The following is a 25,296-nucleotide window of genomic DNA, read 5'->3' on the forward strand; positions in this document are numbered from 1 at the left end:
GAGGTTTCTGCTACTGGTTTTAGCTCGTCGCGGGATAGTTTCGGAATTTTGTAACAATAAGGCCTCGTTTGGCACGCCAAGACCGGATAATATTATTGTTTGGTGTTCGTGTGTGTTAATTAACCTAATTTGAGCAACTAAAAATTCATAACAATTGATTTCTTAACTTATCAAAATGTGCAGTTATAATTCTTTTCGTCAACTTTATTAAAACTTTTGTCAAAATAAATCATGTATCACGCATGTGAGGTTAAATCAAGAGGCAAATATGGGAAATTCAATGAGAGAATAATAAAAATAGTCTCTCAACTTTAACCAAATTAGAGCAATGGTCTCTTAACATTAACCTCATTGTAGCAATAATTATTCCAACATGACTCGTTTTAACAGAAGTTTTGATAGAGTTGGCAAAAATGATCATAGCTGCATATTTTGAGGAGTTAAAGTTGAGAAACCGTTGCTACAATTTCCTCTTTATTTACTTATATTTTTAATGAAACCAAATTATAAAAAAAGAACTTTGCTTATATCCAAATATTATTTCTTTTAAAGCCAAATGGGTTGGTAAAATGGAAAGCGAGCAAAAATTTAGAACTTTCGATTTTGAGTTCAAATTCTTTTAGGTACTTTCTTTGGGTTTACAATTCTACTTTGGTATATTGTTGACTCAAAAGCTAAAATACGTGACCGTCTTGTGTGGTATCAAGATATCATGAGAAAAACAATTAGTTTGTCATCAATATGTATTCTAATACCTCCTATATTTAAAATACAAAGTAAATATATATTCTCTCTTTTCACCTAGCGAATTAATGAAATTTTTCGATTTAATTAATCCCCTTTAGAATTAACAATACGCGCATATTTACTAGTTACAACAAAATTTATATGATTTTTATTCATGTGTTTGTAAAAAATGAAAGAAATTAGAATGTATATGAATATTATTAATTTTGGGTAGACAAACTTGAAAATGAGGGCTTACTTGAAAAATTATTCGTACTTATTTTCGTACCAAGTCCTCAAGGTTTGATAACCACGAGAGGATTGTTTATCTCGTGCTCGTTATTTTTAACTAGCCTCTCTGCACACGCTAACGCGCATGCGAGAGGTCTGTTTTATTATCGTGGGCGCTACCTAAAGATCTTTTATGTATGTCCAAACCATGTCATTTGATATTGAATACTTTTATGCGTCCCTAAAGATCTTTTATGTATGTCCAAACCATGTCATTTGGTATTGAATACTTTTATGTTTCATTATTTCTTACAAACATTTGTTATATTTTTATGTGTGTCTGGCCAGCGTCTCATTTTTGAATTAAAGGATCAATTTTTATTACAGAGGGTATATATGAAATGATCGTGTTGCACCGTGAGAAGGTTTGAAAATAGTTGTACGTACATATACAAAAACACTAATTGTAGACAATCTCTTAATACCAACATATACATGCATGTAGACAAATTACTAACACAAAAGAATGGTTAAATACGTACAACAAAACATGGAGAGAAACGAAAGAGAAAAAATAGAAGACTATTTTGAGTCACTATGTATGTTGTAAGTCATAGCTCCTTAGTATCCTCTTGACTCTTGTGAACTCTCTGTCTGTAAAGTAATAAGTAATTTAGTAATCAAACTTTCGGTAATACAATTAAAGTAGAAATCTAAAACAATTAATATAAAGCGAAGTAGATGGAATCATTAGAAAAAAAAACTAACACCAATATTCTAAAAGTTTCGTGATAACAACTAAATCAAAGAAAAACGTTTTAAATTGATTAAAATGGCTAACAACACACAAAACTATAGTGCTACTTCAAAACTACAGTCCTTGTCTTCGATGGCCTCATATAATTCATCATTGGTTTGTTTTATTTTGTTTTATTTTTTGGAAATTTCAAAACCTAAATGCAATAGATTATCAAATTCTATAACTGTAGAAATTAAGAAAACAGTATAATTAACATTCTACAATCAATTCATAAAACTGTAAGTTTCATTAAAAGGTTGGTACCAAGAAAAAAAAAAAAAAGAAATGAAATGTTAGGAAAAAAAATGCAAGTCAGTTCAAATGAAGGGATTTCTTCTAAGCATGGTTTACAAACAAACGGCATTAAACAATGTGAACTCTACAACTTCAATACAAAACATAATGTATAGCAAGGTATCCAAGCATTATGTAGTACTCAATATGTGGTATTGTGGTAGTCCAATTTTACATAATGCTCTTTTCCCTACACTCTTAACTAACCCACCTACTGATATGAATTTGGCTTTGATTGTCTTCATTGCCAACATGCCCCAACGAATGAGCTGACCAACGCTCCATGGGTTTCTTTTGTTAGTGAAACTGCTGTGAAAACACACCAATATACATTAGTGGAAATAAGCCATACTTTGAAAAATTGCACATACCATATATGATCTTCTCCAAAATAATGTAAAAAAAAAATGGAATCCAAAAATTAAAAGGCCTTAACACTGTAGATACGTCACTTTTAATGTCGTGCACAATGAGTAACCAAACACCACCAATAGGGACAATAAAATCAGTACAAAACTTTACACACATTGCAAGTGAAGGATAAGATATTTAGTAGAAAAATAGAAAATTGAGAAAATAGTAGCAAAAATTTATTGAGACATATACTATCAAAGAATAAAACAATTGACAGATCCACCGTAACCATTAACCAATCTAGACAGATATAGACAAACAATTACAAAACCATCGTAACCAATCAGGAAAATATTCTTCATAATAAACCACACCTTGTTCTTGTAAATCAAGAACCCCTTCTTGGTAACTGAGGAATGACAGCAGCATCAAACATATTTGGTTACATATCTTTACTATGAGCAATATTTATTGTTTTTTGAGGAAGAAGACGTCCATCATCTTCCCACTTAAACAAAAGAGAAACACTAATCATCCCCTTCTATTAAAAAATGTTTTTCATATTTGTGGAAATCAAATTATACCTGTGAATTGTGATCCCTTCTGCAAAAGGGACCAAATTGGATTTCCACTCATAAGGAAGGAAGGTTAGATACCTTTAACAGGGTTGTATTTCTGGTTGAAATGGGATGGTGATCAAACTCCAAAAATGCAGTCTAGACAGCGGCCCCTTCCCTTTCTGACTGGACTGAATCGGAAAATGGTCAGCCTCATCCAGAGAATGCCGCACGGACACTCATTCGTCATTTTCCGGCAACAACAACCATAATTTCATCTCAATTATCACTAACAAACAGATTAAATATCCTCCATTAGCATAAAGAGAAAATTGAGGAGACTTGTGTTCCTTCATTGATCGAAAAAAACCCTTCTAGCTTAATAGTATTGATAAACATCGCACCCATTCTTCTGTTCCAAGTAAATGAGTTAAACCACCAAATGAAGCGAAGACCATTTTTCTTGGTCTGCAGATTGTGGAATTTGTTGAAATGTGAACATCTATTTTTCAGCGCACCCTACTCACTGAAGATTTTGCATAAAATTGAACCTAATGCATCCAATGGTAAAATTAATGCATAAAAACAGAGAGAGGAGAGAGCGAATACCAATCCAATTCCAAACTAATGCATAAAAACAGAGAGAGAAGATAGCGAATATCAATCCAATTCCAAAGTTTGGATTCATGATTTTCCTGGCATGCAGTTTCATATTTTTGTTTGGGAAAATTGAAGCAAGAAAAGGAAGATTTCATCTGAAGTGGTACTGTAATGGGAGTCGGTTTGGCGAAGTAGTGTTGAAAAGAACGGTTTTTTTTTTTTTTTTTTTTTTTAATCAGGAGTAAAAATCGTTTGTTTCGCGAAGTGGTAGTGTAGTGCAATTGGAGGTTTTATTTAACTTTTCCAACAATTTACTTTTTATTTGGCAAAAAAAAAAAAAAACCAATTTATTTTTTAATTTCCAATTTTTCATATTTTTATGACAAAATTATCCCTGTGAATTTGTTTTCATTATTTTCGGCTAGTTTTAGTTTTTTTTTTGTTTGAGGGATTATTTAAAATTTAGATCTCCCTCGTTACTTGAAGTATCGGATTTGATGTCCAGTACGTCTAATTCAAATACCACATTGTCAATCATAAGGGATCACCACCAGCTTCATTATTTTATTTCAATTTCATACAATCGTTAAAAAAAATCTGTTAAGTGATGATGTGGCAAATATAGAATTCCCATTTATACTACCGTGGCTGTCATATTTGTACAATGTGACTCAACATTTAATACCAAATTAAAATAATTAATTAAAGAAAAGTAAAGAAAAAAAAAAAAAACCAAAAACCCCTTCGTCTTCACCACCCAAGCCTACCCCCATCTCCCATCCCCCATCACCCGCCCCTTCCCCCATTAATTCTACACCTTCATCTAAACCCAAAATTCCAAATTCCCTCTCGTCTTCCCCACCCAAGCCCACCCTCTTCCCCCATTAATTGTGAACTCCTTCTCAAACCCAATAAAGACCCAAAAACCTATCTTCCCCTAAAAAACACCAACTCTCCCTAACCTCTGCCGCCGTCTGGTTTTCCAACGATTCGACATTCTCCTTCGACCACCCTTATCCACCCACCAAGCTTATGTTCGATTGCAACGATATTGAGCCTCCTTGAATCGAGACTTCCAGCATCGACACCAAGCCGAGTTGGATCTGCACCACCGAGCCGCGTCCTGCTATCGCTGCTGCTTGAAATCGAACCCACCTCATGCAATTCCTTCGTGATAGGCAAGGGGTGGTTGCAGCGTGCAACTTGGGGTGGGAAAGATTTGGGGTTAAGGGTTGATGATGACAGAAGGAAGATGAAGAAGGAGACTTATGATTAGAGAATGGTGCATAAGTGATAGGGGAAGGGGGTGGATCGGCCTGCGAATTGGGGTTGGAAAATTTTGGGGCAAAGGATTGGTGATAGAAGAAGGATGATGAAGGGGATTTATGGCTAGAGAAAGGTACAGAAGTGAAGGGGGAAATGGATGGAGGTGTGGAGGGGTGGCTCGGGTAGGAAAGATGAAGAGGGGTTTTTGTTTTTTATTTTATACTTTTCTTTAATTAATTATTTTAATATTTTAAATTTTTTTATTAAGTGGTTAGCCACGTGACACAAATGTAATAGTCACGTTAGCATAAATAGAGACCTCATATTTGCCATATCATCATTTGACGGTTAACTTAACAGATTTTTAATGGTTGTATGAAATTAAAATAAAATAATACTAAATATATGAGATTAAAATGTCTTTAAAATGTTGTATGAGGTTGTAATTGTTAGGGTAAAATGTAATTTACCCCACTATGTTTGGATGAGGAAAATAAACATGGAATTTTGGTAAAAGTCAGAATTTATAAATTGACAGACACCAATTCTCTTGTTTGGATTCATAAATATAGAAATTTAGAATTTCCTCATGGAAAAAAAAACTTGGAATTTGGGATCTCCAAATCCCAAGTTCAAATTCCATGTAAATAGGTGTCATTTCTCAATTTCTATGATTGAGAGTTTAAAAATAACAAATTCCGTATTCAATTCCATTGTTCTTTTAGGTTAACCAAACAAGAAAATTTACAAATTCTAGAAAATAAAATCTCGTCATTTCAATTTCCGTCATTTTTAAATTCGTTAGTAATCTTAATTTTCTTCATCCAAACATAGTTACAGTTAGGCATTCCTGTTGAATTATATTTTGGGCTTTTTGCACTTGCAGCGATAACAGTCCAATGGCGCTGTTGCGATTCCATCATCCATGTACGCTTCCCGCCCAACTACCACCATCCCCACTGCAATCTTCTTCTTCTTCTGCTACTTGTCTTGTTAGCAGCTATTCACCCTCCAAGTCCCCAGTATGTACAGGTTCTGCCCTCCGCCCCCTCTGTTGGCCATCACGCCACCGGCAGCTGCGGTCTCTGACGGCGGTGAAGGTGAAGGTGAAAGGTAGCCTCTCCTCCGCCGCGGAAAGTTCAGTTTCCAGCAGTAGAGGAGGGGAAGGAGAGAAGGAGCTGCTACTCCAAGTTGAGGATCTAACGGCCGTGATTGCCGAATCCAAACAGCAGATTCTCAAGGGCGTCAACCTCTCTGTCTACCAAGGGGAGGTTCATGCTATTATGGGAAAGAACGGTTCAGGGAAGAGCACTTTCGCCAAGGTCCGTATTATCAAGGGCTCCTTATGAAGTGTGAAAGTGCTTTTGGTGAACGTGGTTGACGTCAAGTGCTTTTTTAGGATTCATTTGTATTTTTACCGGATTCAAAAAAGCATTTTTAGTCCTTTTCTAAGACTTCCAAACACACCCTAATTTTGTCATTCTTGTCTTCATTCGTTTGTTCATTGGTTCAGGTTCTGGCTGGGCATCCGGAATACCAAGTTACCGGAGGTAGTGTTGTGTTTAAAGGGGAAAACTTGCTTGAAATGCCAGCGGAAGACCGGTCACTTGAGGGGCTTTTTATGAGTTTCCAGTCCCCAGTTGAGATCCCTGGTGTCACCAACATTGATTTTCTCAACATGGCGTACAATGCTCGCAGAAAGAAACTAGGACTGCCCGAGCTTGGACCGATTGAGGCAAGCTAGCTACAACCATTCATTCTCGTCCAAAGCCGCTGTTTGAGATGTCTCTGGTGGTTTATTGATTCATTCTTATATCCTTATTTATGTCCTTGCAGTTCTATGCTTATATTTTTCCCAAACTTGATCTTGTCAACATGAAGACGGACTTCCTTAACCGAAATGTTAATGAAGGCTTCAGTGGAGGTGAAAAGAAGCGCAATGAGATTTTGCAACTGGCGGTATGACTATCGTTCTTAGTTAATATTACTGCTTCTTTTGTAATCTTGATCAAAACTTCATTTATAAGGAAATGCCTGGTATCAAGTTTGTGTTGGATATATAGCATCATAATTACAATATTTGTAGAAATATGTAAAGCTGTGGGAAGTGGGTTTCTTCCCCGGAGATATTGTCGTTCCTTGGAATTCATGTAAGCTGTACGTACTTCATTACTTATCTTTGTATTCAAACGCTTCTGCTAAATGCAGGTTTTGGGAGCAGAGTTGTCTATTTTGGATGAAATTGACTCTGGGCTGGATGTCGATGCACTTCGAGATGTAGCAAAGGCAGTCAATGGGCTTCTGACCCCGACAAATTCTGTATTGATGATTACTCATTACCTACGACTTCTGGAATTTATAAAGCCAACCTGTATCCATATTATGGTAAGTCATTGGAAGATATAAAAACATACATTGACAAGACAGGTTTTGGGTCTCGGTTCATGTATTTGTCTCATGAAATTAGAAAACAGAAAGGAAATGTAATAAGGATACTCTATAAATATAAAGTATAACGTGGTTCAAAAAAAAGTATGACAAGGTAAATGAGTTTATTAGTTTCATGTGTCCAGTAATTTTTCTGGGATTGCATAAACATATCGTTTGGATCATCAGCAAATAGGGCTTGTTTCATGCATTCTTCCCCAGGATTCCTGGTGTATTTGTTTTTACTTAAGAGTGAACACAGTTGGCAAGATTTGAGAGCTAGATTGTAGAAGCTCCACATACTAGTAGAATTAATACAAGTCGTTTAGGAGATATATGAATTGGGCATAACCTTGGAGCTATATCAACTCACGAAGATTGGAAAAAGAAGAAATTTCTCTTTTGTTTTTAGGGTTTTTCTTAGCTTTTAGAAGGCAATAGGAAAAATGTTATATAATTTGGCTGCTAGAACATTGTACAGGATAATCAATAAGTTATCATTGCGAGGAATACAGTAAGCTTCTAAAACTGTTCCTAGGTTCTCTTTCAGTACTGATCTAATTATTTAATTAAATGATTTTATAGGAGGATGGGAAAATTATAAAGACAGGTGACATCTCCTTAGCAGAAGTACTAGAGAAGGAAGGGTACAAAGCAATTTCTTGAGCATAACAACTTGAAAGGTATTGCTCTTTCTTTCTCACTCTCTTAAACCTCAAAACATCTTTTATTGCTTGTATACTAATATTGTAGGTGTGGACCATTAACTTAATTTATCTTCTCAAATAAAAGTGGCTCGACTAGTGCATTATATTATCTACGAGACCTAATTTGTCCTTCAATCACATTTATTTTCCTTTTTGCATATAATTGTTTTGATTCATGTGGTCATGGTAAGGCAATTATATGTGGCTTGTTATGTTTTAAGAAGGCCCTTCCCCCCCTTAAATTATGACAGAAGAACTTCAGGTTTCTAAGTGAGCTTCAGCATCCTATTTAGAATAGGAGATGATTTTCCATTTTGGTAGGAACTTGCTCCTTACGAGTTTAATAATTCATAGGTTCCCATGTTTATTTGTTGCTGCCCTACTTGCATCCATGCATTTGCAATGAACTGTTATGCCAGGGAATGATCCAATAAAGTAAGTGACCACAGGTCAGGTTTAGATTTCTATGTCTAATTAACAAAACAAGAAGTGTGGCATACTTTATTTAGGTGCTATGGAGATCCATTGCTAGTGTTGTAAACCCTTCTTTAGTTCCATTTAGTTGGGATTCAGCTTCAGGAGAAGTTATACAGATTTGGACGTTGGCGAGCTATCTTTTCTGTCACTGTCAGAGAATTTCTAGCTATTTTCATTTTCTATGCTAGTAGATGGAGCTTGAAATCTTCAAGCTTTTTATGTAACTCTTGTGTTAGAAAGTTATGCGACAATAAATCTCTTTCCTTCTATTAATTTGGAAGGCTAAGGTGCCCCTAAGGCACTAGTTTTTGCTTGGTTAGTTGCTTATGCAGGGTTAATACTTTTATTAAGGTTTGAAAAAAAAAAGGAGACAAAAATGTTTGTTTATTTCCGTATTGATTACATATAGTGTGGAAAAGTGAGAAGGAAAGTGTTTGTATTCTATTTCAAGGATGAGATGAATTGATTAGTGGTATCGCCCATTCTTCAATATGAAAGTCTGTTTGAGCATCTGAAATTCCTGTTGTTTCATTTCATGGATACTTTTGTCTAGATTTCTGACTGTTAGCCCTATTACTGTTCCTTCATATCTCAGGGATTCAATTATTTTTGTCCCATAGCATCTTGTGCTTTTAGCTAGCATAGTTCACCCCTTATATTCATATGAATTGTTTGTGCATTTTTTTTTTGGATTAAAATGTAATTTTGTTTTAAAATTCTTTCTTTCCTGCATCTTTTGCTTAGGTAGCTCTCTTATCCTTTTCTGTTTCTGTGGCCGAAAAGCGCATGGCTCCGGTTTCCTTTTTAAGATGAAACTGTCATGCAAGATAACACAATGGACACAAGCTCAGATGTAGTATTACCGAAACTGCTTCAGGGTAATGCTTTCCCAGATATGTTGATGTTGATCATTAGTATCATCCAAGTTTTCATGGGTTTACTCAACTTGTTAGGCCGGTCGTTTGCTCCCACGTGGAGGTCGTTTCCTCAAGATACCTATGTACCTATTTACTACAGTTTCCTTCCTCCCAAAGATTTTAGAGTTTTTCGGAGGCCCCAGTTTCACATCTGATTTCGCAAAGCGGGTTTGGGATCTCTGGATAAAAAGAAAAAAATGCGTGGACTTTTGAAAATAATCATCATATGATAATGGTTGCTAATGAAGTCAAGTGATAGTAAAACCACTTCTGCCTGCCCGATTAGGATTTTTCGCATGCAACGGGGAAGGAAATTCCTCAAGATTCAGAATGTGAATGATATGGGAATGGAAATGCTGTTCCTGGTTACTACCACAAATTTTGGCCTGATGTTCTAATGCTGAAACACGGTTGCTCTGAATGACTGTCAGTTAGACATCCCACTGCTGACGACAATTCCGAAGCTTCCTGGCCTTGGTTTGTTGATTCTGAACCATTAATATATGATTAGCGTCCAAAATATACCGGCATATGATGTTTGAGGAACGCGGGATAGTAGTGATCACCGATTTACTTGAACTGCCTGCATTGTCTTGCAATTTTCACTAGGACAATAAACAAATTATATGGTATATTTGATTGCTGCTTCATCTGTTGTACATCTCACTTTGAAAACTAATGTTGTTTTGTCCCTTTCTCGTTCTTGCAGATTTGATTCGGAGAAAAGCGGGTGTTGGAGTAATGATCTCTTCCGGAAAATAAACATCATATGTTCTCCTCTCTTGATATTTTTCTTCTGCATTCCCTTCGGTCTTTCTTTCCTCTTTTCTTGCCGTACGTTCTCTTCTCTTGCTTGGATGACTGTTTTATAGGCAAAGTGCCTTTCAACCGAACAAACCTACCAAGCCACTTTCCTTGATATTTCTGTAAAGGTATGGGCGATGGAAAACACGTGGGGCATCTGTATTTACTATAGGATTTGATTAATTCTACTTCAAAGATTTTGGAACAATAATATTATTGCGTGCTGATTTTCATACACTTTTTTAGTTTTTCACATGTTTTTTTTTATTATTTCTCGTCATTTGATTCAACGCGTCAAATGAAAATAACATCTAGATTAAATATGGGTGTGGACGAGGAGAAAAGTCTATCTGAAATTGAGGAAGTTATAAATCGGAAACGGAAAAAAAAAGAAAAAGAAAATGAGATCAACTGGAGTTTTGGTTAAAGGTGGAATCCACTATTTTTTTTCACTCTTGATATTATTTCGTACGCATTGGTTTTACAAGGGAAGTTAGGAATTAGATTGTGTGTTTTCGAGAAGCCAAATATCATTACTATGTGGCGATAACAAGTTGTCAATATTTTCATAAGATCAGGTAGTGCTATGCACACATTCATTTTACTTTTCACACACTTTTCTTAATTTTCGATCACCGGATTAAATGAATTGAAGAAAATCAAAATCCAAAAATTAGCACGAGTATGTAGGATGTAAAAATGAGTATATGAATAACAATATCCAAGTTCAATTGCCGTGCACATGACATGACCTACTACTTTCTAGGGTTGAATTTATTATCGTCTTTTTCTTTATAACCCACATTCGTCATCGGTTAACCGCCATCAATTAACAAAAGAATTGAGACAATGACAAATAAAGGTGGGTAAGAGGTAGAAAAAAAGTAATGCTAGAAAGATTAAATTTGTAAATTAAATGACATGAAAGTGGATGATTAGATTATACTTAAGCTTGATAAACTTGCTTATTTTTTATTGGTGACACATCATTTAGTTTGCAAACTTTATCTATAAATTTAATCTCTTTAACATTACTCGGTAGAAAAATCAATGTTTGAGGACGAAAGTTGGACATACAAACCCTAGGTACTAAAAGCGATAATTAGAAAACCTTGATGGTAGTAAAATGAAAATTAGCTATAGTTTTTAAAGAAAACTAATGAAAAAAACTTGAAAACTTTGAGTTTTAATGATAAGAACAAAATAAATGGTAAAATGAATAGTACCAGAATTGACTTTTTAGTGTAAAAATATGGTTTTTCGTTAAAATGAACAATACCGTGAACTTTTCGTTAAAACTCCCTAGTTTTTATTGTGCAATGGTGCCCAACCAATTGCAGCAACAAATTTGGGATGTTAAATGTTCGAAGAAGGGAGAGAGGAGATGAAAAAAGGAACAACATACCAAGAGGACGAACGTCGCCCTTGGAAATAACTCAGGGTTAAGTTGAGCATACATATTAAAAATGCAGATCATGTTTATGCATAATTATACACATTAAGTTGTTCAAGAAATATTGATAATCATTGTTTAGTCTGTAAGGACTAATTTTAGTTTCCCGACTTAACAGTAGCATCAGCATACATGGCTGTCGCCGGTCTCTTTGTAGCCTGGTGGCTTCATGTTCCACACGAGGTTCACCGGGTCAACAGTTCGACTGGCACCACAGGAAACCATGGCTGTCTATTACCTTAATTTATCAATTCTTCTTAGAAGGAGATAACCGATGTTTTGACCACTCTTCCAGAGCCATGCGGTGTAGAGCATTCATCCTAATGTAAGGACGTTTCTCTCGAATTAGTTTCTCAGCATTTTTCCAGTCCTCTGCCACCCCAAGAGCAACTAGTAGTGCACACATGACAGCTACACTTCTCCCATGACCTAAACAGGAAATTACAAAAGAGTTTCTAGTTACAACTCACTACCTGCACCCGTTCAAATAGTTGAGAAATCAAATATCAATACTATGAAGAAACAGACAGCGGAATTTTGTTACAAAATACACAAAGGATTCTCACAGAAGGGGATGTTGAGAATCCCACCAGTTAGAGAAGAAACTTAACAACTTAAATGGGAACTGTTTGCAATCATTTCACTATGGTTGCATTATTTGTGTATTTGAAATGAAGGATTTAGATTTAACTGTTTACTTTACAGTATTCATATCAAACATTGTAAGCACATTGAAAAGAGAGTTTTGATACTCTTTGTTGACAAAAATTTAAAATGAATTCAGAATTTAGATTGATTTGAGTCCAGAACCATTTCAGTACGCAGCATTACGTTTTCTTTTCAACCAGACAGTTAAAGGTTACAGTCTTAAGGATTATATATGTAGGGACGTGACCTTAATCACCCGAAACCTCCAAGCTTGGCCCTTTAAGTTTAAATTGTAAATTCTATAAACCCGGGCAGCTCCATCTTGTTTGAATTTCCAAGTCATTCCCAAATCCAAGTATAACTGCATGCCTCAGGTATTATTTTATAGCAGAATAGCTGTGTTATATAAAGCACAGATCTTAATGAAACAAGTCAAAACCTTAACAAGAAGCTTCAACAGAGAGCGTACCAAACTTGTATAGAAAACCAAGCCAAATCCTAACTAAAACAGGGAAACTAAAATCCTCAGGAAACAAACAAACAACCCAGGAACGTAATCCAACCACAAAGATAATATTGAATGAAATCATCTTTTCTTCCATCTCTTTACTTGTTAAACCTTAAATGGTTTTTCAGTGATGTCCTCAACAAATTCGCTCAAAGAAAAGCTATAAAATCTAGTGGCCAAAAGTTTGACTAATTCCGCACATAACATCAGTGTAAGTGCAAACTTAAATTTAATAACTGTGTGTGACTTGTATTTCTAAAAACCAACAGCAGTGACAGCATTGTTTCTCCATAAGAAATGATTGGAGGTCTTATCCAGCTTAAAAAATGAGACAGTCGGAGTGGTTTCAAGGGAAACTGAACCAAAGCAATATAAGAGTTAATATGACAATTAAGTTTCCTTTTTCCTTTTCTTTTTGTAAGACAATAGATTAGTGCAGAGTATTGAGTGTTTCAAAAAAAAATTGAATGACTACCCGATCTAATTAGACGTTAAAAATATATTAGTGCTTAATACGGGGAAAACTTTTCCCATGTGACAAAGAGCCCAAACCTGATCGAATCATTTCACCCTCTTGTTGTGCTGCAATTATAACACATCTACACTTACCTAATTATTTTTGTTCTCTGTTGTGTGAACCCTTTAAAGGCATTTAAATTTCATATAACTGCCACAACTGTGGGCTTTTGCTATTAGGTTGCCATTGAGCAGGTGGTTGGGATATGAAGTGAGCAAGTGCCGAGTGGTAAACAATGGATGATGCTGACTTGATTTGGGTTAGTTAGGCTGTGTAAGAAATCAAAGGGAGCAAGGTACACCTTGCTACAAGAAGGCACAAAGTTAACCATATAGTAATAAGGAATGTAATTAGAATATAGAAGAATGGTGGCCCGTATTCTAAAGTTCTAACAGCTTAAACTTTTGGGAATAGTGGTAAACTACCAACCTTCATCATGGTATTAAAGCAAGAAATCCTGAGTTTGAATCCCTGCAATTTAATCCTCCCTAAATAAGTTTAATTCCACATATTGATCTCAAAATGTGGAGAGTGACCTACTTGCGAGTGGGAATGCTAAAATATAAAACAACCGTTGAACCACATCTAAACAGCTTAAGCTTGTGTGAATACTGGTAAGTAAACCAACAAACTTGTCAATGCTATTACAAATTTTTTGTATGAGATACAAGTTCCTCAACTTGAGTAACTGCCCTAGGAAATTAAGGGGCAGCAGATTAAGCTGCTGAGGGCTTTCTGGGGGATCAGGAGAAGATGCCTATGAAGTTTTGGATGATTAAACAAATCCATGACACATTGGCTATGGATGTGCTTCCAATTCTATCAGAGGACATGAACCATCAAACATAGTGTTGGGCAAGGGGCTTTGGCCGATGGAAGTGGAAGAAGATAGCACTAGCAACTGCAACAATTTTCCAAATCGAAAAGTTAAGAGGCAGGGATATTAGGCTTGAGGCTACATGAATGAAACATGAGAAGATTGGTGGATGACTGCAGGCCCAAGTGTTGGGATGTTGCGCTCGGTGCAACCAAAGAGTTCACTGAGAATGGAATTTGTTTCACAAAAAGAAGAGTGACGGAATTCAAGAAAGCTTTCTGCATGAACTCCATACCCCGTTTCTTATCTACCACGAGCCTGAGCAGAGCAGTGGTTGATCAGGATGTACCTACATAGGGTTTAATCCTAAGGCAACCTTATGTACATTGTACCACAACTACTCCTCACCTTATTCACCTATATAGATATCTAGGAGCTAATACCGCCAGACACGTAGCATTCAAAACAATTTTCCAATATAGTATATACACACACATGCATACACATTGCAAAACAAGTGAATCTATATCATTACCAAAATGAAAAATTACTCAATTTAGGCGGCATACCGTAGGCGCAGTGGACGAAAACAGGCCTATTTTGATCCCTTTTCCGGCAAGCCCACTTGACAGCGGATTCAATGGCAGCCGGCGGAGGAGCCCTTGTGTCCCAAGTTGGCACACACAAATAAGAATGCCCTGAAAACTCAGGCTTTCTTGGCAATTCACAAGTGCAATCAACAACAGCAGGATCCCCTGGTGGTAGTTTATCCGGCGAAGAAGGCCACCCGCCGACGAACAAACCCTCACAGATTTCAGTATACGGAGCCTCCCTACTCCGCAATCTCCGCAGCGCCGAGAAAAAGCGAACGAAATACAAATAGGGGCTGAACATTATAATCGACCAAACGGGGAAACTCCCATCTGGGTTCTTCCCCAACAGCATGGGAAGGTCTATGGATGGGTGAGCAGCAAGTGAAACCAACGCGGATACCAGAGAGGCGTACAAAATTGGTATCGAAAGCACAGCGAAACCAGAGCTTCTGAGGAATGCAAACAACGAGAACAAGACTGCTGCTTTCAACCCTATCAGAACTGACAGACCCACACCCATCTTTGCTCCACTATGAACGCCCAAAATGTGCCTGCCAGGTGCTTGATGAAAGTCCTGAGAGAGGGTAGGAGCAAACAAAGATTACAGAACCATGGCCATCCAAAAATCCCTTTCAGTCTCTGGCCAGCGCTTTTGCAGATCAAATCTCGGCCACAGAAATATAGCTTAATTATTTAAATAAGGGTGTGAGAAAATCTGGGATTGGATGCTGGAGGATTATCCTCGTGTTACTGATAGAGCAAATTCTTTGTGAATTTAAGAAACCTACCTCCATAGAACTGGAAGAATTGGCCGTTTCAAGGGGAGACTTCTCCCCGCACAGTCAGGATATTTTTTTCCGAATCGTGAGGTATTCCAGACTCCAGAGTGCATGTCTAATAGGCCCCGAAAAATTTAAAAAGGTATTCACTATTCAGTCAAATATCACACGTCCCTTCAAAGCTTTTAACGAAAAGTATCAGAAGAAAAATCAAACATTTGTTCAAAGTATATTTGCCGATTTGTTCCTTAAAACTGTATAGAGCTCTCAATATTTCATCTTGAATTATAATTTTAATTGATTACTTTTAAACTTTTATAATTAGTCAATTTCTTTCTTCAATTTTAATTTTAACCGATTACTTCTGAACTTTTATAAATAGTCAATTTTCTCCTGACGCTAGACTTTAAAAATTTTCATCTAATTTTTTATCCATTTCAATAACGAGAACAACAAATGACAACTATATGGGGGGCAGAAAATGGATGAAATTTTAAAATCTAATGCTAGGAGAAATTGACTACTTATAAAATTTTAGAGGTTAGCGACAAAAGTTAAAGTTCGGGGAGAATTGGTCAATTATAAAAGTTTAGAAATTACTCAACTAAAATTAAAATTCAGAGAAAAATTGGCACCTCTATACAAGGGTAAACTAAACCGACAAATACCTCTTGTTTTAATGATTCTACAGGAGATTTTAGTAATCACTAGTTTATGTTCTAATTTTTTTTATGGAAGTTCTAACGAAAAACCCGCGATACTGTTCATTTTAATGAAAAACCATATTTTTACACTAAAAAGTCAATCATGGTACTATTCACTTTACCCTTTATTTTGTCCTTATCATTAAAACCCAAAGTTTTCAAGTTTTTTTAATTTTTTTTTTTAATTTTATTTTTTATAGTTTGTAAATATTTTTCTAGGCTTCCAACTTTATTCTTATTATACATACAGTAAACCACTCTAGTCTCTGTGGTAATACTCCATATAGGAATAAGGTGTTTACAGTCATAAAAATTTCTTGTTCCAACTTGGGAAAGTTATGTATAGGAAAACCCACAGCGATAAACTATAATTTTTCTAGGTGACGTATAAAAAATTTCTCTTTATGATGCAATAATTATCAACAAGTACAAAAAATATGAAATGTCATAAATAAAAATTTAAAATGAAGTCAGCATTAAAAGCATTAAAAGATTTCATTGGGTTTAAACTATATAAATGAAGTAGCATTAAAAGATTTCATTTTTATTTTATTTTAATTTTTCGTGTAATTGGGCTTAAGGATAAGATTAGATTAGCAAGTACTTGTAAGACAGAATTTGTAACCTACCTATAAGGATACATTGGATAACCTATTCTATTTTGAATTCATAACGCATTATATTCAGTCATATCCATCACACATTTTGACGCAACAAACATTCTACCCTGAAGCGTGGCAGTCCCCATGATCAAAGGATTCACAACCTTGGAAGAGGAAAACGGCATAAACTAGTGACCCTAGTCTAATTTCGACTACCGCTTACTCATTTGTTCCAACGCATGAGGTTATTCTAAATTACAGTGATGTCTTCGAATAGACAAATCGGCCTCTTGAGAATCGCGAGATTTCAGTCTATTACACAGTATTGGATGAGGTTTGGAATTGGAATGAGATTGAACCACGTTCTGTTGATGAATGTCAACGTAGAATCGATTGGTCAAACTGCAAACAAGCAATCTAGGTCGAACTCGATTCGTTTGTGAAACGCAAGGTGTTTGGGCCCGTAGCTCCTACTTCACCACATGTGAAGCTTGTGAGCTACAAGTGGGTTTCCGTAAGGAAGCGTAATGAGAAGAATGAAATAGTGCGATACAAAGCACGCCTCGTAGCATAAGACTTCTCTTAATGCCCTGGGATTGATTACGAGGAGACGTATTCCCCCGTAATAGACGTCATAATATTCCGTTACCTTATCAGTTTGGTAGTTTTCGAAAAATTGAATATGCAGCTTATGGACGTGGTAACCACATATCTTTATGGGGATCTAGATATGAAAATCTATATGAAAGTTCTAGAAGGACTTTCATTGACTAGTTCAAATAGTTATAGACCACGGAACACCCTCTTGATTATATTGAAGAGATCACTCTATGGATTGAAACAATCCGGGCGGATGTGGTATAACTGTCTGAGTGAATATTTGACAAGTCAGGGTTATGTGAACAACAAACTATGCCCATATGTGTTCATCAAGAAGTCACATTCTAGATTTGTGATAGTTGCAATTTATGTCAACGACATGAACCTTATCGGAACTCCTACAGAGCTTGAGGAAATTCACTTGAAATCAGAATTTGAGATGAATGATCTTGGAAAAACTCGATCTTGGCCTGAAGATTAAGCATTGTTCAGATGGAATCCTAGTACATCAATTAAACTACACCCAAAAGGTGTTGCGACGTTTTAATGTGGATAAAGCGAAGCCTTCGAGTACTCATATGGTCGTTCGGACTTTAGATGCTAAACGAGATCCCTTTCGTCTTAAAGGTACGATGGATTTGGGCTTGCTCTACACCCACGAATCCTCGAGAGGAGTCGCCGCCCCTTTGGTCCTAGGGTTAATTCTCGCCTCATTGGTTACGCGGATACTGGTTATCTGTTTAACCCACATAGGGCACGTTCTCAAACGGGCTATGTCTTTACTGTTGGAGACATCGCAATATCTTGGAGGTCTATCAAGTAAACGCTAGTTGCTACTTCTTTGAACCATGTTGAGATTCTCGCCTTGCATGAAGTGTGAGTGTTTTTGGTTGAGAGGAGTTATGGAACACATTCGAAGAACTAGTGGTCTTACTTCCATCGTTGACCTTCATACGACGATCTTTGAAGATAATGCAACATGTATTGAGCAGTTAAAGAAGGGATACATCAAGGGAGACAACACCAAACATATAACCCCGAAGTTCTTTTACTCTCACCAGCAATAATAACATCAGAACATTGAAGTCAAGCAAATTCGTTCTCAGGACAACCTGGCCGATCTCTTCACCAAGTCATTGATTAAGTCTACTTTTTAGAAGCTCGTTCAAGGAATCGGTATGTGTAAATTATCTAAGTTGAATTGCTTGTAGTTCTCTTATTTGGAAGTTATGTCTAACTCAGAGGGAGTATCCAAAAGCATATTCACTTGATCTTAATGTATTATTTTTCCTACGATTATGAGCATTTTTTTTCACTGGGTTTTTGCTACCTAGCGAGGTTTTGATGAGGCACAAATCCTGGGATGATCATACTCCGTTGAGTTCACTACTTTCGTCCCGTTTGACGTTTGTTTTAGACATTCTGCGTACTTCTCACTTTTCTCCTTAGTCTCTGAGTTTTTACCTGCCTTAGGTTTTACCATAGTGAGGTTTTGTGAGTTTTACTACCAAAACATACTTTCTTTAAATTAGAAACTCGCATTCGCTTGTTGTGCCAACGACTTCATCAACCATTCTACCTCAATTGCTGAAGACATGATGCGAAGTTTTGTTTGAGTATTTACAGGGAGTGTTGCAGTCCTATTAGATTATAAATGTGATTGTGTAAATCCTAATATATCTAGGGAGATCTTGGAATATTCCCTTTAGTATATATTATCTATTAAAGTGTAATCCTATTAGGGTAAGGATTTAACTTATCCTACTACTATAAATAAAGGCACAATAGGATGATACAACACACATCTCAGAATTAAATCTCTCTTTTCTCTCTCTTGCCGCCGGCCCTCTCCCTCTCTAGTCTTAAATAAAGTTCAGTAAATTAGGTCTACAACAAACACATAAATTTTGAAAAATAATCAAAACTTAGACCCTATATAAAATTATAGCTATCCTTTCAATTTTATTATAATTATAAGAGTAAATTACACAAAACTACCTCAATTATAAGTCACAACACAATCTCATACCTCATGTTTTAAACATTACAATACCATACCCCAACTTATGAATTTGTTGCAACCTATAATTATAACAAAGGTGGACGTAAAGTACTAGGGTAAATTACACTTCACCACCTTAGGTTTGAGGTCGATTTCAATTCCTTACAACACCTTTAAAACATTTCAACTTCATACCTCAAGTACTATTTTATTTCAATATAATACATCTGTTACATTTTTCATCCATTGATCCATTAAGAGCTGACGTGGCTGTGCCAAGTGGCAAAAAAAAAAAAAACCCTAAATCTTCTTTAAAAAAAGCAAACAAACGGAAAACGCAGAACCTAACCCCCACCTCCCCCATCTCTCTCATTCTTCTCCAACCCGCTAACCCGCCAACCCCTTACTCTTCCATCCTTGCCTACTTACGTCTCCATCCCTGCAAACCCACCGCCTCACCGCCGCCACATTTTGGTCTCGGATCTTTGACCTGGATCCCCATCGACAAAACCTTCTTCCTCACTGTCGACTTTGTCGTGGAAAGTCAGATTCGAGACGGGCCTCTTCGCGGCATCGCCGAGTGGGTTGAGAAGGAAGAAGAAGCGGAAGAAGAAGAGAGTGGAGGAGATGGGTTTTCCGATCTCGAAGTCCCGCAAGGACCATTCTTTCTTCTAGGTTTCTTGCACTTTTGTGGGTTTTTGTTTTTGATTCCATTGCCCTTTGATTTCTGGAATGGATTTTTTGGAATTGAAAAGCGAGAGAGAGAAGGGAAGAGATGATGTGGAGTAACTCAAATGGGCTGGGTTTTGGGGTCGGGGGAGGTGAAGAAAGTGGAGGAGATGCGTTTGTTTTGTTGGGGGGGGGGGTTGTGGGGATGGGATGGGATTCTGGGTTTCTTGGTTTTTTTTTTTTAATTGAGAAGATTCATTTTTTTTTTTAAATTAAAAAATAATTTCTTTTGCCATGTAGTACAAATGTAGTAACCACGTCAGCTTTTAACGGATGGAAAATGTAACAGATGTATTCTATTGAAATAAAATATTACTTGAGGTATGAAATTGAAATGCTTTAAAGATTTTGTAAGGAATTAAAATCGATTCCAAATCTGAAGTGTTAAAAGTGTAATTTATCCAAAATACTAATAGAGCCTCAAAGTCTAGCGCGTGGCTGGGGTAAAGCCATCTCCAAAAGCTTTTCCTCCCAAAGCAGAGTTCACCTCGGAGGAGCTACCCTGAATCCAAATTCCATATCTGATGTCTTCACATTGCTGTTCCTCCATCCTCAACCCAAATTCCACATCTGATTTCTTCCAATCGTTGCTCCATTTTTAAAGCTTCGACTTCTGGCGGAACACAGAAGACAAATCTTGAACCCAAACCGCACAAATCACCTCAGAAGTTTGAGCCCTAATCCCAGAAGTCAATGTCAGACTTCCCACCGGAGATACTGTTCGACATCCTATCACGCCTTCCGCCCAAGGATTTGATTCGGTTCCTCTGCGTTGCCAAAGCTTGGAATGCCCTCATCCGCCACCACCGCTTCATCGAAGCTCATCTTCAACGCTCCATCCAAACCAATTCTTTTCGCACCATTTTACTCGAGTCGGAAGATGGCTCCCGCCCATCAAATTTCTTTTCATCGGCTTTCGACGACAGTGAAACGTTCGGGCCAGTCGTCAAAATTGAGCAGCCGTTGAAATGCCCTGACGACTATACTGAGATGTTGGGCTGCTCAATTAATGGTGTGGTTTGCGTTCACAACGGAATGCGTAAGAATCTTGCTTTGTGGAACCCGTCAATTCAAAAGTTCAAGAAGATTCCTCTCCCAACCTTTGAGATTGAGCAGCGGCCATCCGCATTCGGGGTTCCTGAATATGGATTCGGGTACGATTCAGCTAATCATGATTATAAAATTTTGGCAATTGTGAATTTTAATCGGAGGGATGATGCTACTGTGAGTTCTCAAGTCAGTATTTATAGCCTAAAATTCAACTCATGGAAAAGGATCCCAAAACTGCCTTGCGATGTTTTCTATGTGCAGACGGGGGATGTGGTGTTTTTGGACGGTGCTATGAGTTGAAATTAGATTCAGAGAAAAATCGATGCAAAATTGTAGCCCTTGATCTTGCCAGTGAGAAGTATATGGAGTTTGGCACCCCGGTGGGGGATGAGGATGACAATTTTATGATGAGTTTGAAGGTCTTAGGAGGCTCTCTATGTATTTGTGTTCATGAGTTTTGGCCAAAATGTGATATTTGGATTATGAAGGAATACGGAGTTACAAAATCTTGGACCTTGCTTTATTCTTTTGAGAATGGAGGTATGGCTTATGCCAACAGATATTAAAAACCTTTGGTGTTCTCAAAGAACGGTGAAATGGTTGTTCTTGTGAATATAGAGCGGACTACCGTTTTTCGGTGTGATTTAAAGAAAAAGAGAGCCAAACAAGTTCGAATTTGTGGTCTGCCAACTTCCTTCGATGGAACCATTTGTGTGGGGAGCCTTTCTCTTCTTGACGGCGATCATATGACTGTTGGAAGGCAGCAGTAAGTCCCTTCTATCTATTTTAAGTGGACATTTCAAGCAGTGAATTTATCAATCTGGTAGTCCAAGCAACAACAAAAGAAAAGATGATCCAAATATGTGAACTTGTGTGCTCCTTCCCTTATTCTCGGCTTATCTTTGTAATGAATCCTTTTCTTATTATGGTAACCGTGTGTGTTAGTTTGTTAGTTTGTAAACTTATGATGTGATGTTTTCGTTTTGGTAGTTCTAAGTCTTTGTTTTATGTCTATTTGGTGTTATGGTGTATGAATAATGGTTGAAGTGCTACAATTTCATGCATCTAATAGACAATGTTCCTCACGGTCTTTGTCCTTAATGTCGATCTGGGAAGCTGCAGCGAGTTCCCTGTCATAACAAGTAATTTCCATATACGCTGGATTCATTCATGATTGCAAATGTGTTGTGGGAAATGACTAGAGATACGTCTGTAAAACGTTCCCTTTATGACTTGGGTAATCGGGAATAGTAATAGTAACCCAGCAGGGTAGACAACCAAGACGATTCAAATCAATAGCCGTCAACCAAAATGATTCAAATCAATAGCATTTTCGTCGAATCTGAGCACTTGGGGGCCACTAACAACTCCAAAAAAAAGGAAGATCCAACAAGCTTTACTAGTCTCACGTGTCCAAGCAGTCAACACTTAACCCGAACCCATCATTGGCTTCATCGAGTAGGATGTAGAAGGTGTCTATTTTCCACACGATGACGCACTATTAGTATCTGTACAACTAGCCCATGCTATAGTCGATAGAATGATGGTCGATAATGGAAGTGCAGTCAATCTACTTCAACTCTCAGTCATTCAGAAGATGAGAATGGAAAACACAATCATACGCCAATTAGAGGTACTCACCGGATTCAACAGATACACCTCGACTCTCATCGGCCACATCACACTTGACATGAAAACACCACCAGTTGTCTCAAAGCAGACTTTCACGATCATAAGTGACCCATCTCCCTACAATGGGATTCTTGGGAGACCTTGATTGATCAAGCTGGATGCCGTCACTTCCGTCAAGTATCAAAAGATCCGATTTTGCATCCTGGGAGGAGGAGTCAGAGAGATCAAGTCTGACCAGGGCCACATCTCGATGATGCACTGTGCAAGTATTGAAGGAATCAAAAAAAAGAACCTTTACCCCCGTAGAGGCTACTGAGGTCTAAAGGGACGAAGAAGCTACCAAATAGCAATTACAGCAAGTGAATCATGGAAACCCGAAGAGGACGCCGAGGACATCATTCTTAATCCTTAGCAGCCTAAAAAGACTGTTAAAACCGGCTCACGTCTAAGCCCAGCCGAGAAGGAAGAACTCACAGCTTTCCTTAGGGAAAACCGAGACATCTTTGCATGGCCACCTTCTGACATGCCTGGCATCGATCCCGAGATAGCTTGCCACAAGTTACACGTCGACCCCGCTACCAAATTGGTAATCCAAAAGAGAAAACACTTCATACCCGAGTGAGTAGCAATCATTGAAGCAAAAATTAACAAGTTATTGGAGGAGGTAGCACACTTAGCATGGCTAGCCAACATTATGCTAGTGTGAAGAAAGAGAAGGGCAAATAGAGTGTTTGCGTAGACTACACCGACCTCAACAAAGCATGCCCAAAAGATTCGTATCCGCTTCCCAGAATCGATCTACTAGTAGATTTAACTTCTAGAAACCAACTGCTCAGCTTCTTGGACGCATACTCTGGCTACAACCAAATAGCCATGTACGAGCCTGACAAGGAGAAAACCGCATTCGTGATCGAGCGAGGCACTTACGGCTACAAAGTCAAGCCCTTTACCCTCAAGAATGCGGGAGCCATTTACCAAATGTTAGTAAACATGATGTTTAAGAAGCAAATTGGGGTAACCATGGAAGTCTATGTGGATGCCATCATGGTGAAGGGCAAGTAGCGGTTAGACCACATCGGCAACTTGGCGGAAACTTTCAACATCCTTAGAAAGTACAAGATGAAGCTCAACCGCACCAAATGCATAACTCTTCACTTTGCTCCCTGAGATTTCAAATCAATAGAAGTGGTCCTTGAGATTGTCCACCATCTATCATTTTGGTCATTCCGTTAAAAACTCCGTTAAGTGTCTCGGAGCTCTTGAACGAAAGTTTGGGCACTTTTCAAAGCTTCGTAACTCAATCGTTTCTTAACCAAATTCGATCCATAATATGTCAAAATGAAGATAGGAAAGTGTAGAATAAGATTATACCTATTTAGAAGCCAGTGGTTGCCGAAGATAGTCGGAAAATAGCCTCAAAATTGATTGGTCTGAGGGAAAACTAGAAAACTCACCGGAAACTGGGCAAACTTTAAACATTCATAACTTCTTCAATACTCAAGAAAATCAAGTGATTCAAAAAACAAAAATCATACTTCTCGATGAGAAGAAGATAATGGTACCTTTTTTCAACGGCTAATTCACCGTGTTTTAGCCAGAAAACGACTCAAAAGTGGATGTCTTGGTCTCGAGTCAACCACTTTCGAGCCATTTTTCGGCCAAACCACATCGATTTAGCCTCTAAAAAATGTATCATTCTCTTTGTCTTATCGAGAAGTATGATTTTTGTTTTTGAATCACTTGATTTCGTGGAGTATTGAAGAAGGTATGAACGTTTAAAGTTTGCCTAGTTTTCGGCGAGTTTTCCAGTTTTCCCTCGGACCAGTCAACTTTGAGGTTATTTTCCGACCATCTCCGGCAACCATTGGGCTTCCAAATTGGTAGAATCTTATTCTACACTTTATTATCTTCATTTTGATATATTATGGGTCAAATTTGGTTAAGAAACGATTGAGTTACAAAGCTTGAAAATTGCTTAAACTTCCGACCAAGAGCTCTGGGACACTTAACGGAGTTTTTAATGGAATGACCAAAATGATGGATGGTGGACAATCTCAGGGACCACTTCTATTGATTTGGAATCTCAGGGACCAAAGTGAAGAGTTATGCAAATCTCAGGGACCATTTTGGCTAAAAAGCCTATAAACTTACACAATCTCCTACAAACTAGGAAACAAGTATCCCAAATCCACGAGGATCAATTACATAATTTTATACCCAAAATAACTCTACATTCCTTATTCCCCAAGATTGACTCACACAACAATAATCATTCTGTCCCGTTATAGTTTGCACAAAAAGGGCATTGTTAGGCTCCGAGAAAGATTCACACCAGGGTCACTTAAGGTACCAAAATCAGAAGCCGCACTAGAAGAGCTTGAACCCCTTCACAAGGCAATATAGTTTGTTTAGAATGCTTGTTTTGTGAGGAATATGGGAGTTTAATTTCCAAATTTCACCAGTGGAATATTCACTCCCAATCAATGAAAGTACTAATTTCTAG

The 25,296-nt window shown here is 37.4% G+C and overlaps 2 protein-coding genes and 1 pseudogene across 4 annotated transcripts; 2 read left to right on the plus strand and 1 right to left on the minus strand.

The window, feature by feature from the left end:
* Nucleotides 1-5,697: 5,697 nt before the first annotated feature.
* Nucleotides 5,698-10,372, plus strand: LOC137748556 (ABC transporter I family member 6, chloroplastic-like). Of its 3 annotated transcripts, none has more exons than XR_011070073.1 (7): nt 5,698-6,149; nt 6,341-6,562; nt 6,664-6,786; nt 7,036-7,212; nt 7,840-7,937; nt 9,183-9,316; nt 10,065-10,372. XR_011070073.1 is itself a non-coding variant. In XM_068488725.1 (6 exons), the coding sequence occupies exons 1-5, from the start codon at nt 5,727-5,729 to the stop codon at nt 7,918-7,920; spliced, it is 1,026 nt and encodes a 341-aa protein (XP_068344826.1). In that variant the 5' UTR covers nt 5,698-5,726; the 3' UTR covers nt 7,921-7,937; nt 10,065-10,372. The 3 variants fall into 3 exon arrangements, 1 of the variants encoding a protein (XP_068344826.1); XR_011070074.1 differs by having other exon boundaries at nt 9,222-9,316; XM_068488725.1 differs by lacking the exon at nt 9,183-9,316.
* Nucleotides 10,373-11,595: 1,223 nt separating this feature from the next.
* On the minus strand, nt 11,596-15,359 carry LOC137747197 (uncharacterized). The gene is made up of 2 exons (XM_068487254.1): nt 14,672-15,359; nt 11,596-12,041 (listed from the first exon to the last, which is right to left on the minus strand). Exons 1-2 carry the CDS (start codon nt 15,213-15,215, stop codon nt 11,860-11,862), a joined length of 726 nt encoding a protein of 241 aa, XP_068343355.1. The 5' UTR covers nt 15,216-15,359; the 3' UTR covers nt 11,596-11,859.
* Nucleotides 15,360-20,575: 5,216 nt separating this feature from the next.
* On the plus strand, nt 20,576-22,411 carry LOC137748746 (F-box protein CPR1-like; annotated as a pseudogene).
* The last annotated feature ends 2,885 nt before the right edge of the window (nt 22,412-25,296 follow it).

This window comes from Pyrus communis, chromosome 10 (genome assembly GCF_963583255.1).
Source record: "Pyrus communis chromosome 10, drPyrComm1.1, whole genome shotgun sequence".
NCBI classification, from domain to species: Eukaryota; Viridiplantae; Streptophyta; class Magnoliopsida; order Rosales; family Rosaceae; genus Pyrus; species Pyrus communis.

Coding starts and splice junctions, on each gene's coding strand:
- LOC137748556 (XM_068488725.1), top strand. CDS start 5,727: ATGGCGCTGTTGCGATTCCATCATCCATGTACGCTTCCCGCCCAACTA. Junction 6,563..6,663: donor CCGAGCTTGGACCGATTGAG/GCAAGCTAGCTA, acceptor ATGTCCTTGCAG/TTCTATGCTTATATTTTTCC. Junction 7,213..7,839: donor CAACCTGTATCCATATTATG/GTAAGTCATTGG, acceptor ATGATTTTATAG/GAGGATGGGAAAATTATAAA.
- LOC137747197 (XM_068487254.1), bottom strand. CDS start 15,215: ATGGGTGTGGGTCTGTCAGTTCTGATAGGGTTGAAAGCAGCAGTCTTG. Junction 12,042..14,671: donor TTTCGTCCACTGCGCCTACG/GTATGCCGCCTA, acceptor TTTCCTGTTTAG/GTCATGGGAGAAGTGTAGCT.